This window comes from Lissotriton vulgaris, chromosome 11, assembly GCF_964263255.1.
Source record: "Lissotriton vulgaris chromosome 11, aLisVul1.2, whole genome shotgun sequence".
NCBI classification, from domain to species: domain Eukaryota; kingdom Metazoa; phylum Chordata; class Amphibia; order Caudata; family Salamandridae; genus Lissotriton; species Lissotriton vulgaris.
In genome coordinates, this window is record NC_141699.1 from 906,949,561 (window position 1) to 906,965,169 (window position 15,609).

At 45.4% G+C, this 15,609-nt stretch overlaps 1 protein-coding gene across 2 annotated transcripts in view; it reads left to right on the forward strand.

Annotated features, from left to right (window-relative positions):
- The window catches only part of ASH2L (ASH2 like, histone lysine methyltransferase complex subunit), a 247,416-nt gene that overhangs the window by 122,001 nt on the left and 109,806 nt on the right, over positions 1 to 15,609 (forward strand). For both annotated transcript variants that reach the window (XM_086944037.1, XM_086944038.1), the window contains exons 6-7: positions 6,428 to 6,523; positions 7,706 to 7,801. In XM_086944037.1, coding sequence (XP_086800163.1) covers positions 6,428 to 6,523; positions 7,706 to 7,801 — 192 coding nt within the window. The remainder of the gene's footprint in view (positions 1 to 6,427; positions 6,524 to 7,705; positions 7,802 to 15,609) is intronic.

The window sequence follows — 15,609 nt, forward strand, 5'->3', positions numbered from 1 at the left end:
GATCAGTGATACTCACTGACAAGACAGACTGCTCTTTTGTTTTTGCAGACAGGCTGGCATCGGAAACAGATGGGAAAACAGTGGCCAAAAGTTTTTTTCCATGAACCTGTAGCCTCGAAGTATCCTCTGGGATGGGTTGCTGAGCTCCACACACCGAGAAGTTTTCCACCAAGTTCAGAGTAGGCAGAATGGTATATCCAGGGCAGCTAAATTCCACACTTCACAGGAAGTAATCACTAGGCGGGAGGGGATCAGTTAGCCTGTTTTCTAGTAGTCTCCACAGGGCAAGAACTGGAGGGCAAGAACTGGGCATAAGTAACACCCTAGACCTCGGATCACATCTGTACTGGAGAGGAGACTGAAGAAAGACTGCCCTGTTGTTCCCTAGACCCGGCAAAGAAAGGCTGCACCAAATACTGGACTGCATCTGCCGGGAGATAGGGGACTTTCCCTTTGGTGGCTTGCCCAAGGAGAAGTCATCCCGTACCTCCAGACAGAGAAGGTGTCTCCACGAGTAAATTGGTTGACCACCTGATACAGCTATAGGGCCACAAAAGCTGAAGAAGCCTACCTTGGTCAGTTGGTAGCGAAAAGCGCCTGACAGCCGAAGTGCTGCCAGGAAGACTGAGTACTGACCCTAAATTTGTACCGAATCTGCTGGACCTGGGAGAGTTGGAGTACAAGGAAGTTACCACCAGTTAGAGGGAACTGATAGTTTTGCTGTAACTGGAGACCAGTGGCAACTGTTTTTTGCTGGACTTGGCTCGGACTTTGACCCTTGTGGCAAAAGTCACCTTACCATGTTCTTGGACTGAGGGGTGGCCACAAAAAAGATCCTTGAGCATCTGCAGCATCCTGTATCCATGGCATCGGAAACACTCCATTAAAATCCGTGGTGGTTCGCCCATAGAGCCTGGCACACTACTAGAGACTTCTTTGACTGTTGGGTAACTGTACTAAACAATGGTTCCTTTATAGCAGTTTTAAAGTTACTTGTTGTGGCTAACCCTAAACAGCAAGTTGATGTAGATTACAATGACTTATTGCGCTCATCGAAAATCAGATTTATTGTTTCTTTAACCACATGCGTGCGAGCGGAATTCCGCTCGCACGCTCAGATTTTCTAAATCCCATTATTCATGACGAGCTGGGCTCGTCATCAGCGTGCGAGGAGGCTACGCCATGACGAGCCCAGCTCGTCATCAGCCCCGAAGGGGTTAAAAATTAAGCTCTGGAACCCTTCCTTGGATTTGTGTCATTGAGATGTCTATATAAAGGTAAACATGCAGCCTATTTTTATAAACTGGTGTCGCAAGTGTGTGTTATTCTTCTTACTCAACTATTTTGGTACTTCTTAATGCCTTACACTTATTCCTTTAATATATATATGTGTTTTGGCCGGGGATTTTAATTTCCATATGGATGTACGACTGGACCCTGACACAATCAAATTGTTTGATATCACGGCCCCTCTTGGCTTTGTCCCTTATCTTTCTGGACCTACGCATGATAAGGGCCATACTCTGGATCAGGTCTTTTCCACGTCCCCCATAGAGGTGACGGCTCTCTTACCGGTGCTTTAGTCAGACCATAGACTGGCCAAATTCCATTATCGGGGCACAATGAAACCATCTAGCACCGCTCTTAGGCAGCAGGGACGAGCTCCTAGGGCGTATCATCGGGTGACTCCAGATATGCTGGCTCAGGCTGCTCTGGATCATCCCTGCCCTCTCATGGGAGATCTGGAGAGGGTCTTAGACTCTCTGCAAGCGTGGCTAATGGATAGGTTGAATGATCTAGCCCCTGTGATGGCCCCCGATTAACACCCAAGCGGGTCTCTGCCCCCTGGTTTACTGAAGCGCTGTCTGCTTCTCGGCGGCAGTGCAAGGTAGCTGAAAGGGCTTGGCGCTCTCAGTATGACCCCGCGGCCAGGCTTGCCTATAGGACAGCGGTTAAAGCCTATCATCGGGATATCCTCCTGGAGAAAAAAGGCTATTTTGCGAGGAGGATAGAGGCTGCCTCTAATTCCTGTAAGGAGATCCTTACAATTGTTAGGGAATTTACGGCCCCTCGATCTAACTCGACTCAGGCTGCTCCCTCTGAGTCTTGGGCTTCCGATCTTGCCAATTTTTTTACTACCAAGATAAAACTGATCCAGGACTCTTTTCCTTTGATGGCGACTGAAGTACCTGTCAGCCTCGAGGACGGATCAGTTTTACTGGCCCCTTCGGGCCCAGTCTTGGCAGATTTTCCGTCTATTTCAGCCTCGTCATCATTGGCACTCATGGTCCATCTTAAATCTGGGTCGCCTCTTGACCTATGCCCAGCCAAATTCTTGGCAAAAATGGCTGAAGTTAAAAATCCGCTGGCGAACCCACTCTTGAACCTTTCCTTGAGCCAGGGAGTGGTTCCGCAGGCCTGGAAGCAGGCAATGGTCATTCCTCTTCTTAAGAAGCCTGGCCTTGACTCGGAGGTCCTGGCCAATTACAGGCCTATCTCTCTCCTCCCCGCACTGACGAAGATCCTGGAGAAGCATGTGCATATCGTGCTTTCCAACTTTTTGGAATCTTTTAATTTACTGAACTCTACTCAATCTGGCTTCCGCCCAAGCCTAAGCACCGAGACGGCGCTGTTGGAGGTGTCTGAAGCCATTAAAGAGGTACTGGATTCGGGGGGCAAAGCCATGCTTGTTATGTTGGATCTATCGGCGGCCTTTGACACCGTCCCCCACGAGGGTCTTCTCGCCAGACTTTATGAGATCGGTCTGAGGGGGACGGTGCTTAGCTGGTTTAGATCATTCCTGGCTGGCCGTCGACAACCGGTCTGGGCCTCACCCAGCTCTGCTGTGATGCTGTCTTTGGGAGTCGGAGTTCCGCAGGGCTCTGTGTTGAGCCCGACTCTTTTCAACATCTTTATGACCCCTTTGGCGGCATTGGCGGAGTCTTTTGGGGCCCAGATCGTATCCTACGCCGACGATACCCAGCTCTTCTTTTCGTGCAGGAAAGGAGAAGATTTAGACGGAGAGAGTATCCGTGAGTGCCTTGGGGCTGTTTTTAAATGGTTCCAGCTTAACAGCCTCAAGTGCAACTCAGATAAATCTGAGGTACTCTTCTTCTGTTGTCCATCTGATCCGGATTGGCAGGCATGGTGGCCTATCAATATGTTCCCTCCATCTTGTTCGTCCCAGCTGGCTAATAACTTGGGGGTCAAGATGGAATATGGTCTGACGTTAATATCTCAGATCCTTGGTCTAACGGGAACATGTTTCGGCCTCCTCAAGATGCTCCGGAGGTTTCTGCCTCTGCTCTCAGAGAAGCATAGGAAGATGACAGTGCAGGCCTTAATTGGTTCAAGACTGGACTATTCTAACGTCCTCTATTTGGGCCTGCCGGAATACCTTTTGCAACGGCTGCAGGCGGTCCAGAACTCGGCCGCACGGGCCATTTATGGCCTGACTAGGCGAGCCAGAGCTGCTGGCCTTCTGCAGTCGCTCCATTTGCTGCCTATCCGGAAGCGGATAGTTTTCAAGGCCTTGACCTTGGCCTATAAGGCTCTTCATGCCGTGGGAGCAAAATATCTCCAAAGGAGACTTGCCTTTTACCACCCGGCTCGATCTTTAAGATCTGAATCACTGTTTCTTGCGGTGGTCCCGCGAGTAAGAAGGGCTCGTATTGGAGGCCGTTCCTTTAGGCTGTTAGCGCCACAGCTATGGAATACTTTGCCTTTGGCATTACGTAGTGCCACCAATCTGCTAACCTTTAGGAAGAGCCTTAAAACCTAGCTTTTTGCCCTTTAGGCTGCCTATCCTGTTTCTTTGTTTCTGCTGATTTGTTTTTATATTATTGTGTTGTTACTCTGCTACAGGTTTTTAATAAAAGCTCTGGGACACTCTTTGGAGTAGCCGTGCGCTATAAAAGACAATATATAACATAGCATATATATAATGACTGCTCAGTCACAGCTACCCAGGGTTGAGCTAGAGCTTTTAAAAATTGAATCTAACTGGACTTTATACTGGTGTATGAGTTTATTACATGGTGAGGTAGCACAACCACAACATGTAAATAAAATGCTGTCTTCAAAGTGGGCAAGGGTCTGGCTCTGCTGAGGATTGTTCACAATAGTCACTAAAGACACTGAACTGAGTTGCCCTTTAACTTGTGAGATTTCATGGCAGATGTTTTAAGCAGTGTGACAGATCCTGCTGCTCCTTAGTGTTTCTCGCCTTACAAGGTGTCCTCTCCCATGTTAACTGTTGATGAATAGCTTTTATTTATTTGGAGGCTGCGAACACCCATATTTTTTCGCATAACACTTTGCTTTAAAGAGAGATTGGAGTTCAGCAGCATTGAGTGAAATACCTGGCTGGCCAAGGGCTTAAGTGCAGAGTACAGTCCTTACGCTGTCCAAAACATGAAGGCGTAGTCTTTTCAATATTTCCTGACAAAGACATTGTGGTACTGGGCAAGGGTCATCAACGTAGCAGAGATACCACCCCCTCTCACATTTACCCTTTTGTGTCTTGCGCGACACAGTGCTGATAGACCCATTTCTAGGCTCTTCTGTGGACAAGGCATTCCACAGATTCATGCAGACAGATTCTCCACTTGGATGCAGCTAGTCAATATTTGTAACTCTCTTATGGTTGTATCCTCTAGGTAGGGTGGCCGATACTTCAATAATGTAGTATTTGGTTGTATGAATCTCGATTTTGAATATGGAACTTGCATTTCTCCAGTAACCTTAAAAAGCTTGTTGCTATCGAGTTGTAAAAGATATTTTTCTAGTTGATTTTTATTCAGGCTGAATCAGTGTTGTCTTTAGAAATCTTGTCAGACTGGTAGTATTCTTCTCTTTCCACTCCAGTTGTCTCATTTGCCTTGTCAATGTATAAAAGTACTACAGACACGACTACAACAAAGTCTCCAAACACTACCTTATTAAGCAAAATAATTCATGCAAATCTGACGAGTCAGTCATTTTTGAGAGAAGAGGAACAGTTTGTTTACTCCAGCGATTCATATTTCATTAATCATAATTAGGCTATCATTGTAGGATTAAACCTATAATAACTGATAAAACCCCACTGAAAGGACTATAGCCATCACCGGTATAAACCTATAAATGCTGAAAAAATACCTTTGCAACCACAAAGTAAGTGGCATTCAAAGAAAGGAAAAGATGAGTGAAAGAGACATTTGTATTTCTTCCTGAAGGGGCCAATACAATGTAACTTGGTTGCATCAAGAAAGACTGGGCTAACATTACTCTGCTTGAGTTTTGTTGTCTAGGGATGTCACTAAAACTTTTTCTTCTTCCTTCTGCTTTTTTCAGTTTTGTGGTCGTTGGTCTAAAGATGTAGTGTTTAGATGCATGTTTTAGGTCTTATTTAGTTATTTTATAATCTGTGGAGAATCGGGAAATATCAAAATCCATATTTGATATTTTTGCTACATTTGATTTCACCGAAAGGTAAAATTGGCTAGTTTCATGAGAATCTTTCCTATTTTGTATCCTCACATTTACCCACAAACAGATAATGGGTGAAATCCATTGATACATCATCCCCCTTTTCTAGTGAGTCAGTATTTATTGATTGTAAGTGAATTGCCAAAAACTCCAGGCTTTAAACATTCAATTCAAGATGCTGTGACTTGTATATGGGAAAAGAATGTCCTCACCGAGCATCTGAGATAGTGGTGGAAGCATGACACCAGATGTGTGGTAAACATTGAACGCAGTGTCACATGGAATGCTGCTGAAAAAAGTTCCCATCAAGTTCAATAAAGAATGGTGGGCTGTTGTTTGTATTTGCAGTAATTCAGCTACGTATATGAAAAAGTTGTATTATGGCCTGTCAAAATCGATACCTGAGCTGAAGTGCTTCCGTGAAAGATATCCTTGTCACTTGCTAGATGGTAGGCTCACTAGAATTTTTGCAATCTTCAGAGATAATGAGGAATGCTATTTACTTTGCAGTCCATTCTGGTGAAGTAAAAATGTATTTGGACCTCATATACCCTGTGCACACGCTATTTATACACATGCGCTATCCGTGCAGAAGGCAAACAATAATTAAAATTCCATAAACACTGGCAAAACACTGGTTCTGTTTTTAATGGCTCGAAAATGTTTAACCACTGATAACCACAGTTTTTTTAAGGTATTGTAAAAACTGATAAAACTCCACCAGAATTTACAAAAAAATTGAAACTGAAAACAGGAAAACCTAATCATAATCTAACCAGATCTCATGTAGGGTGGACTGTGGTGTGGAAACATACGGAATGTGGTTCTTGGGCTTACTTGTATGCATCATATTCCCTTGATAACTGAAAGAAAGAGCAAAGGACTTAAAAAAATTAAATGCACATCAATATTATTTTTCTGGTTAAAAAAAAACACATGTTTTTTTTTCTCCCTGCAGGATATTATTCCATTCATAGACAAGCACTGGGAGTCTATGACAACGAGGCAAAGACCTGGGAAAATGACGTGGCCGAATAACATAGTAAAGACTATGGTTAGACCCTTTCATTACCTTGGGTGGTGTAGACTGGGCTTGGCAAAGATGCTCATGTGACCTCTGAAGTGGTATGTTTGAGTCTCCTTTCTTATTAGGTAGCGCAGAGCAGATTTGCCTTGGGTCTAATCGAGACTCCAGACAGGTTGAAGAACGTCATTGTGTGTGTATGTGTGTAATATAAATATATACCATCCTAAGTATTGGAATGAGTAGCAAACAAACTATTCTGCTAACCTCTATACAGTTCAGCCTTGGATGTAGTGTAGTGTACTAGCCCATTACTTAAATTTCTCAGCCAGACTGAGGATTTCTAAAGTATCAAACAACCACTATTCTTTTCTCCTGTTTGAGAGTGGTGGGAGAAACAGTGATGAAGACTATACAATTAAAAAAAACACTTCAATAGTGATGGGCTGTTGCGCATCTCAGTTTATTCATATGGAATTATTGAAACCTTGGTTCTAAGAAATTAATGTTCACATCTGTTTTAGAAGTCGACAAAGTGAAGCGGGTGTTGTATTGCAGGGTATAGAGACAAGTTAAGCCATTTTCTCCTGGAAAACACAGGGACATGAAAACTGCATACATGCGGCTAAGCTTTTGGTATCCATTGTGGGGTTCATTCCTTACGTAATGTGATTAAAGTTAAGCGCCATTTTGGCATTAAGCTTCTTTACTATCCCTTTACTATACTACCATAGGGCACGAACACTAATATATTTTCGCTATTAAGAGACATTTTAAGAAGTTGAAATGTTGGTAAACTTTATTTTTTTTCTCCGTCTTTCACGTTCGCAATCCAGGCACATAATTTCTTTGTTCCGTGTTCATTTTATTTCATGGCTGCTGTAGGCAAATTTACTGTCTGTGTAACGTACCCATCTACTGAACCTGCGACAGGGGCAAAGCAAATAAGCAACAATGTTTTGCGTGTGGCATACCTAGTCTTTAGCATTCCAACAAATAGACGTTCTGAAGATTGGGCTAAAAGTTGACATGTTGACATGGTGTTTTTTGTGTGCTTTTTTTTTCCAATTTCTAATCGCAACCCCAGTTTTTTTGTTGTTTTTTCTGGTACTTGACTGAACTCAAACTAATCAGTAGCTTGGAATGACTCCCAAAACCTCTTCACATTCCTGTATTCTGTAATGGAAAAACAAGACCCTCTCTTTTTTACAGAGCAAAGAGCGGGACGTGTTTCTGGTGAAGGAGCACCCAGACCCAGGCAGCAAAGACCCAGAGGATGATTATCCAAAATTTGGCATTCTCGATCAGGTTAGCACATGAATATTTTGGTTTTGTTATGGAATCCTCCTATCACTTGCAGAAATGTTTTTGTTTTTTAATTTTTTTTTATTATAGGCTAATTCCTAGATGTTAGTCTCCCTGGATCATGAATGTTTAGAGCATACCTCTTCCGTTAACATTTTGTGATTTCTAGTGGGCAAGGCAATTTATGTAGTGTATTGCAAATTGTGCTCCTATGTCTGTACCATAAACATGCATTCATTAAAGTAGATGTTACTCTTCAAAACTTAATTCAGTTCTCGGATGCATAATATAGATTTCTTACTGCTGCAGTAATTTTAATTAAATATAGGAGTTTCATACCTGCTAAAATATTTTTTGCATGTTTGAGCACTTGCCATTTTAGCAATACTCCTCTTATGTGTACTTTTTGGTGTTGTGGTTCTAGGCCTTGATGCCATGGGCAGAATATATCTAAATTTCTCCAGCTGAAGTCTTCAAAATGGCTGAGCATTCTCTTCTGCGATTGAATGGGTCTTGAGGCTGTATGTGTGTTTGTAGTACTGGCGGCTGCTTTTTCATCCAGATTTATAACAAAGCAAGGGTCTTGCATCTTGCGCTAATTCACAGAGTGGTATGTCCTTTAACTGACCTCTAGATTACCTAGGTTGGAAAATGGGACGGCAATTCATAAGTTGAAGAAGGAGCTATAGTTAAAAGCACTGAAATATTTTGATTTGCTATTCTGTTGAAACAACGGAGATTGAAGGGTCCCCATGAATACTAACAATCCGAATAAGCTCGCACTAGACCTAATGGTGCATGCCTCTTTATGTGTACATATGCATTATAGTTTTATATGTTTGGGCAAAGAGAAAGCTGTCTGAAAATAAGAAGGGATATGTATAATTTCTAGGACCATGGTGTCGGGTGTTTGCTGCCAATTATTATTATTTTTTTTTTTAACTGAGTTGAAGATTCCTTTCAGACGCACCCCACCCCCCACTCCACGCCCTCTTTCCAAACCTGCTTGGCTTTTTTGCTGTTTGGAGATTATGGGCTTTTTGTTTTTTGAGACGGTGCAAGATGATGGTTTGTAACAGCATCTATTACTTGCCAGTGTGACCATCTTGCCACCTTCGACAGGGCCGCAGTAAAAGACCTGCAGATATGTTTGTAAGGTCAATTGTGTGGATAGTGTGCATGGCAGCCCACATGTGACATTTAACTTTTGTGCTAAGGGGGCACTTTTTGTGCCATTTTACTGTGATTTTATTTAACAGTTAAATACACCAATTGGGGTTAATTTGGTTTAACCAATTTTCCCCATGTTTTTAGGAGTCGGAGCACAGTCTTCCAGTGGACACAGTCTAAAAACAGCAGCAGAAAATTATTAAAATATATCCTAGGAATACCTTTTGGTTTTGGTCAACTATCATTACCAGTTCAGGGTACTGCTCTTATGGAATGAGGAATACCCCTAGAGTCTTTACCAAAATGCATGGCAGAAATGGCAGCTCATTTACAGCGAGATGATCACCACTGCTATCCTTGCCTAGTTGTCTACCTGACTGCACACAAGTGAAAACAAAGCAAGAACAATGTCAAGTCACGATAAACAAAGTAAAGTTGCTTTCTCTCTGTTGCCGTTGTGGCTAACTGTGGAACTGCTGGTACAACACGCATTTACAATGCAACGGTTTCGCCTTTGACAAAGTTAGAGCTATTGGCATTGTAATTGACAAATTGTTTATTTATGTGTTGGTTTTGAAAACAGATAAATAAATGGCATTGTCATTTACAATGTCAATAGCTTAATCTTTCGCAAATGCGAGACCTGTTGCATTTGCACCCACACACACAGCCCCACACACACAGAGCCACACACACACAGAGCCCCCCACACACACACAGAGCCCCCCACACACACACAGAGCCCCCCACACACACACACAGAGCCCCCCCACACAGCCACACACACAGCCACACACACAGCCACACACACAGCCACACACACAGCCACACACACACACACACACAGCCATACACACACGGGGAACATCACTTACAACGCATTTATTACAACGCACTACCATTACATTGCAACCATTACAACGCAAACCATTACAACGCATTGCGCTGGGGGGCGCTCTAGGATAGGGAATATATTTAATTTACTATCCAACACCTTCCCTACTATCCACGGGGACTGGAGTTGGAATAGTAAATTAAATAATTCACTATCCAGCGCTTAAAAGCACTATGCGTTGAATTGGTATGCGGTGTAAAAACCGCGTTGTAACAGCAGGCGTTGTAATAGCCTGCGTTGTAGTGACACCAATCCCACACACACACACATTCACACACACACACACAGAGCCCCCCCACATACACACAGACCCCCCCCCCCCACACACACACACAGAGCTCCACAGACAATGCAAGCCTAGACGATGGCGCCATATAGCACAGTAGACCAACATCTGCAAATTAGGGCCACATAACAAAAAAAAATTGTTGAGCCCCGTTTTAAGGTAATCTGTTGTACTCAGATTTGCTATCTAGCTCGTGCACCAATCAGATTCTTAGCGGGTATTTACACACTTCAAACATTGTTATTTTATAAACTGTCAGATTATACATTATGAACTCACCCCACATGCCCGGCGTAATAATATACTGAAAGGCGGTAATGCATACCGTAGGAATGTACGTTTTTGCTGTCTGGGCAATTAGTCTTTTGTAATGCATGCACCAGTGCCTTGCATTATCTCAGCACAAACTGTGTGGCACAACCCAGGTATTTCATGCGTGTGAAAATAATAAGGAAAATAAAAACATGCCTTTCGTTGTCAACGCAATGTTCCATGACTAAAACTGGGATGGAAGGCCAGCGGGTTAATGCACATGCTGCGGGAATGTACCAAATACTTTCTGGTCTGCGTTGTGTGCTGTGGCACTGTAATAATAACTTGTTCTAGCAGCAGCGAGTGTTATGCGCGACTACAGTTGCCGCGAAAGGGGTTGCAGTGCCCTGCTCTGTCCTACACAGCTTCGCTGACAGCAGAAGGTGCATGTTCTACAGCCATGCGTGTACAGTAGTGAAAGCAGTGCCTTGAATGCGTCTTGCATACACACACTGACAGCAGCAGGGTGGATGTGACATGCTCAGCCTTACACTCGCGGACAGAGGCAGCCGGGGTGCGTTGGTGTCATCCGTCCCTGTATATCGCAGCAAGTTTGAACGGATGAGCGCGTGTGCCACGCGCAGTCGTGCAACAGCTGTCCTCGCACAGCACAGACCTGCCGGCCCGACAGCGGCGCAGCCTGGCAGCGCAGGTAGCAGTGTCTCCAACACAGGCACAAACTACTGCCTCTGGCAGAGTGACTTCAGCATGCAGGCTGCTCCCCCACTTCCCGTACTACAGTCACCACGCAGGCAGCCGTGTCTGTTAGCTATCACAACATACAATGAGTGAGGTCTAGATCTCTGTTAAGTGTTACCTGCTTTATTTTTTTTCCGATGCGGACGATGGGTGGAATATTTTAACACCATTTTGCCACTTGATCTGCAAGCTCATTAAAGCGTATTTCATGTTCTTAAAATTAGTCATTTTGGCAGCAGTATTTATCAAGCGCTCGCCATTTGTCACTAAGCCCCGCCTTTTTTATACTGGACCCTGGCTAGCCTAAAAAGTGCCTTGAAAAGAGGATGCACAATAGTTGTATTTACTTGTCACTGGATGGACTAGAAATAACCTTCAAACAGGGAACACTACAGTGGCATTAAACAGTTGCTGGGCTAAGAAGTGCCTTAAAATCCTGAAGCACAAGATTGGTATTCACTAGTCACTGGCTGGACTAGCAAAAACCTTTGGAGCAGTGATCTTTATTTTAGAACTTTCAAGTCACAAGGTGTTGGCTCTGGTGGAGTCCGGGAATGTGTGGACTGTTGAGTGGGAAAAGAATCCTAGGACGGCAGTTGCTGCCTAGACTTGGGGACTGACGGCCTGGAAATAAAGTACTTACCTTTTCCACTTGCCTGACGGAGTTGCCTCCATTTTACAAGGCGGGACTAATGAGAGCCTTGAAAACAGGAAGCATCAAAGTATCCATTACCAGACGCTAGTAGGCTTGAAAACAGGGAGTATGATGGTGAACTCTACTAACCACTGGCTGGGCATGCCAATGCTATGCAAGACAGTATGGAGCTAAATTACTATGCAGCAAATTGTATATGTATGTTACACCCTCAAGCTGCAGACCAAAAAGCTCTTCTACAAGGTAGAAGAACAAATATGCCCTACGGGGCCCAAGAGACACCACAACAAAAAGAAAGGTGAAATGCAAAAACACATGGCAGGTTTCTTTTGCAAAATTAGGGCAAATGCAGCACCATGAGGAAGGGCTGATGTGTGGTGGAGAGAAGGGATGTACTAAAAACGGACATAAGTGAGAAGCGGTTCTTCGCTGCTACATTTAGGCGGCTTGTGTTGACAAGGCAGTGAGGGCCCCTCCTGAGCCAAGATTCTGTCTCCGGAAGGTTTTATCTGCTCTCCCTGGAGTACCGTCCTGATTATTCGGAGTGGTCCTCGTCTCAGCCCAGCTCAGCTGATGTCCGTGACTACCAGTGCAGGAGCCGCATTTACCACAGCGTAGGGCTCAGAGGCTTTCACTCTTCTCGTGCTCTCTCGCGAAGCAGGATTTGCCAAATGCTTCCAAGGTCTCTCAGGAAGACGTTGCAATTTACGACCAGAACAAATTAACTTTATTTAAAAAAATGTTAACAACGAAAAGAGGGGAGGCCTAATTATTTTCAGATTTGCGGCACTAGCGTGCAGCTATTTTTCCTAGAGGCCTGCCAAACCCCAGACAGTGCGTTTAATAAAGGTGGAGGGAATTACGTCAGACGCTGGCAGGAGCGTTACCGGGGGAGCCTGCTCTTTCTCCGCTTTCGGGATTCCATGGATTTGACGTCTCCAACAGGAAGAGCCGCGAACCCAGGTGTCCTGGCTATACTCAAATAACGATCATACGCTTGGCTTTGACCTACCCGTCCGTGTGAGAGAAACGGTAATGCACCCTCAAAGGTGCAATGCAGTGAGAATTTACCGTCCCCATGCGTGCACGCGAGAATGTCCCGATCAGTACCGTCCGCCCCCAGGGGGCGCGCAAGCATGGCCCGATCAGTACCGTCCATCCCCCAGCGTGCACGCGAGCATGGCCCGATCAGTACCGTCCATCCCCCAGCGTGCACGCGAGCATGTCCCCATCAGTCACAGTACCGTCCGCGCGAGCATGTCTCCATCAGTACCGTCCGACCCAGGGGCTCGCGAGCATGGCCCCATCAGTCCTGGCGGTACCCTAGGTGACCAAGGGGACGGGCGAGCATATCCCTAGCTAGCAATCCCAAGCATGCTTGGCGGACATCAAGGCATCACTCCTGTGTCTCTCGTGCTCTTGGGAGGCAGCTGTAAGGGTGCCCCCCTCCCCCTCCAGCAAGTAAGAAGAGCCAAGCCACTGCAGCGAGTCTCGAAAGGCAGCTGGCCCTCGCACGCACAAAGCAATTGCTTTGCTGCCTATTTATCTTTCCCAAGTAGGAAGAGAGAACCTGCACCAGACTTCAAATAAATAGATGGCCGTAGGGAGGGGGTGGAGGTCGTTCACTTGTTCTACAGGTTCCTTGAAAAGCGCTTCCTAAATTGCGCTACCTAATCGAATCAAGATGGATGCACAGATCAGGCTCCTGATTGCACTGGTAATCCGGTGTTCCACTGTGAACACTAGCATGGTGACTAATATGATTGGTAGAGGGTGCACAGCTGATGATTCCTTCAAATGTTGTGTTAAGTGAAATTGAAGGTGTTTTTTGACGGGTTGGGTGCTCTCTCCGGTAGCGCCTCCATCCGGTGGGCGCATGAGTAATACTGTAGAAAAGTGCATGCTAAAGATGCATATGCATCCCTGTGTTAGAGGCACACCCTTAGGTTAGATAAGAACTCCAAAGTTTGTTATAAATTATTTTTTATTCTTTTTCAGTTTTCTTTCATGTCTTCATGATATTATCAACATATCATACAGTTTAATTTCGTTAATCAAAAACGGGTTAAATTCCGAAAAGGTAAAGCTCCGATGCATTTCGGGCTGTACTAGCCCTTTGTCAAGGAGTACTGAAAATAAAGAAAGATACGACAAACTATCAGTAAAATGAACGAAGACTAATGGGTTGAAGTAGTGAAAATCGTGCTTGTGGTAGACAAGACATAGATGAAAGAATTCGCTTATCACCAGCCCTTAACGTGAAGGGAACGAGTAAACGGTGTGTTAGATCGTGAAAACGACTGTGTGGGGATTATTAACTTGTGCTCAAAGTGAGGGTGTGATTGAAACCTTCACTTACTAGTCACGAGCCTCCTCAGAGGACATAGCGATCTGGAAAAATGGGGAAAAGAATTGGGAAACTCATTAGCGCTGACCTTGTAACCGGCCGTGTTGTTAACAAACGTCAAACACATCAAAAGTATGTGCTGTAACAAATCTTACTTGGGAGCGCGAACTAGGGGCTGTAGAGTGCTGCCGTTTAGTCCGTTAGAGTGAATTTGCACGGAGGTGTATGATGGGATATATATCATGTGATCGTGATTACTACGTGAAGGTGAAACAAACTAGTAATAGAAAACGGACTCACGTTTAGGTGTGGGCAAGGGGAGTGTGTTAACAGCGTGTATATGTAGAGGGAGGAAAACAAGGACGACTTCATCCGGCGGCGGTCGGCGGAATGACAAAAAAAAAACCTCCCCAAAAAAAAAAAAAGCACGCCCACAGTCTCATGACGTGGGCAAAATGCGAAAAACTGTCGGGAACGCCCACGAATCTGGTCCAGCAATGACGGACAGATCTCTGTTCCAATGGCTAGCCTCCATTTATGAAGCTAGCCAATCAATCAATCACGTCATTTGTATAGCGCACTACTCACCCGGAAGGGTCTCAAGGCGCTGGGGGAGGGGAAAGTTACTGCTCGAACAGCCAGGTCTTGAGCTGCTTCCTGAAGGCGAGATGGTCTTGGGTTCGCCGAAGGTGGGTGGGTAGGGAGTTCCACGTCTTGGCTGCCAGGTAGGGGAAGGATCTTCCTCCGGCGGTGGCTCTGCGGATGCGTGGTACGGTGGCGAGTGCGTGGCCGGTCGATTGTAGCTGGTGGGTGGGCGTGTTGAAGGTCATGCGGTCATTGAGGTACTTGGGGGGGCCAGGTCGTGGAGAGCCTTGTGTGCGTGGGTGAGGAGTCTGAATGTGATTCTCTTGCTGACGGGGAGCCAGTGCAGGTCTCTCAGGTGTCCGGTGATGTGGCTGTGTTGGGGGATGTCGAGGATGAGTCGGGCGGAGGCGTTCTGGATGCGTTGGAGTCTTTTTTGAAGTTTCGCTGTGGTTCCGGCATAGAGGGTGTTCCCGTAGTCCAGTCGGCTGGTGACGAGTGCCTGGGTGACGGTCTTCCTGGTTTCCGTGGGGATCCATCTGAAGATCTTGCGGAGCATGCGCAGGGTGTTGTAGCACGACGATGAGACAGCGTTGACTTGTCTGGTCATTGACCGGGAGGAGTCCAGGTTGCGTGCGTGGTCCGTCGGTTTGGGAGCGGTGCCCAGGGCCGGAGGCCACCAGGAGTATTCCCAGGCGGAGGGTGATGATCCCACGATGAGGACTTCCGTCTTGTCCGAGTTCAGTTTAATTAAACAACAAGGGGTGGTGATGGACAGAGTTTCTGAATTAAGCAGAATACTCTCACCCAGTCAAGAGATCAGGGCTAAATCCAACACCGTTTTTTTAGCTCACTGCACCATCCT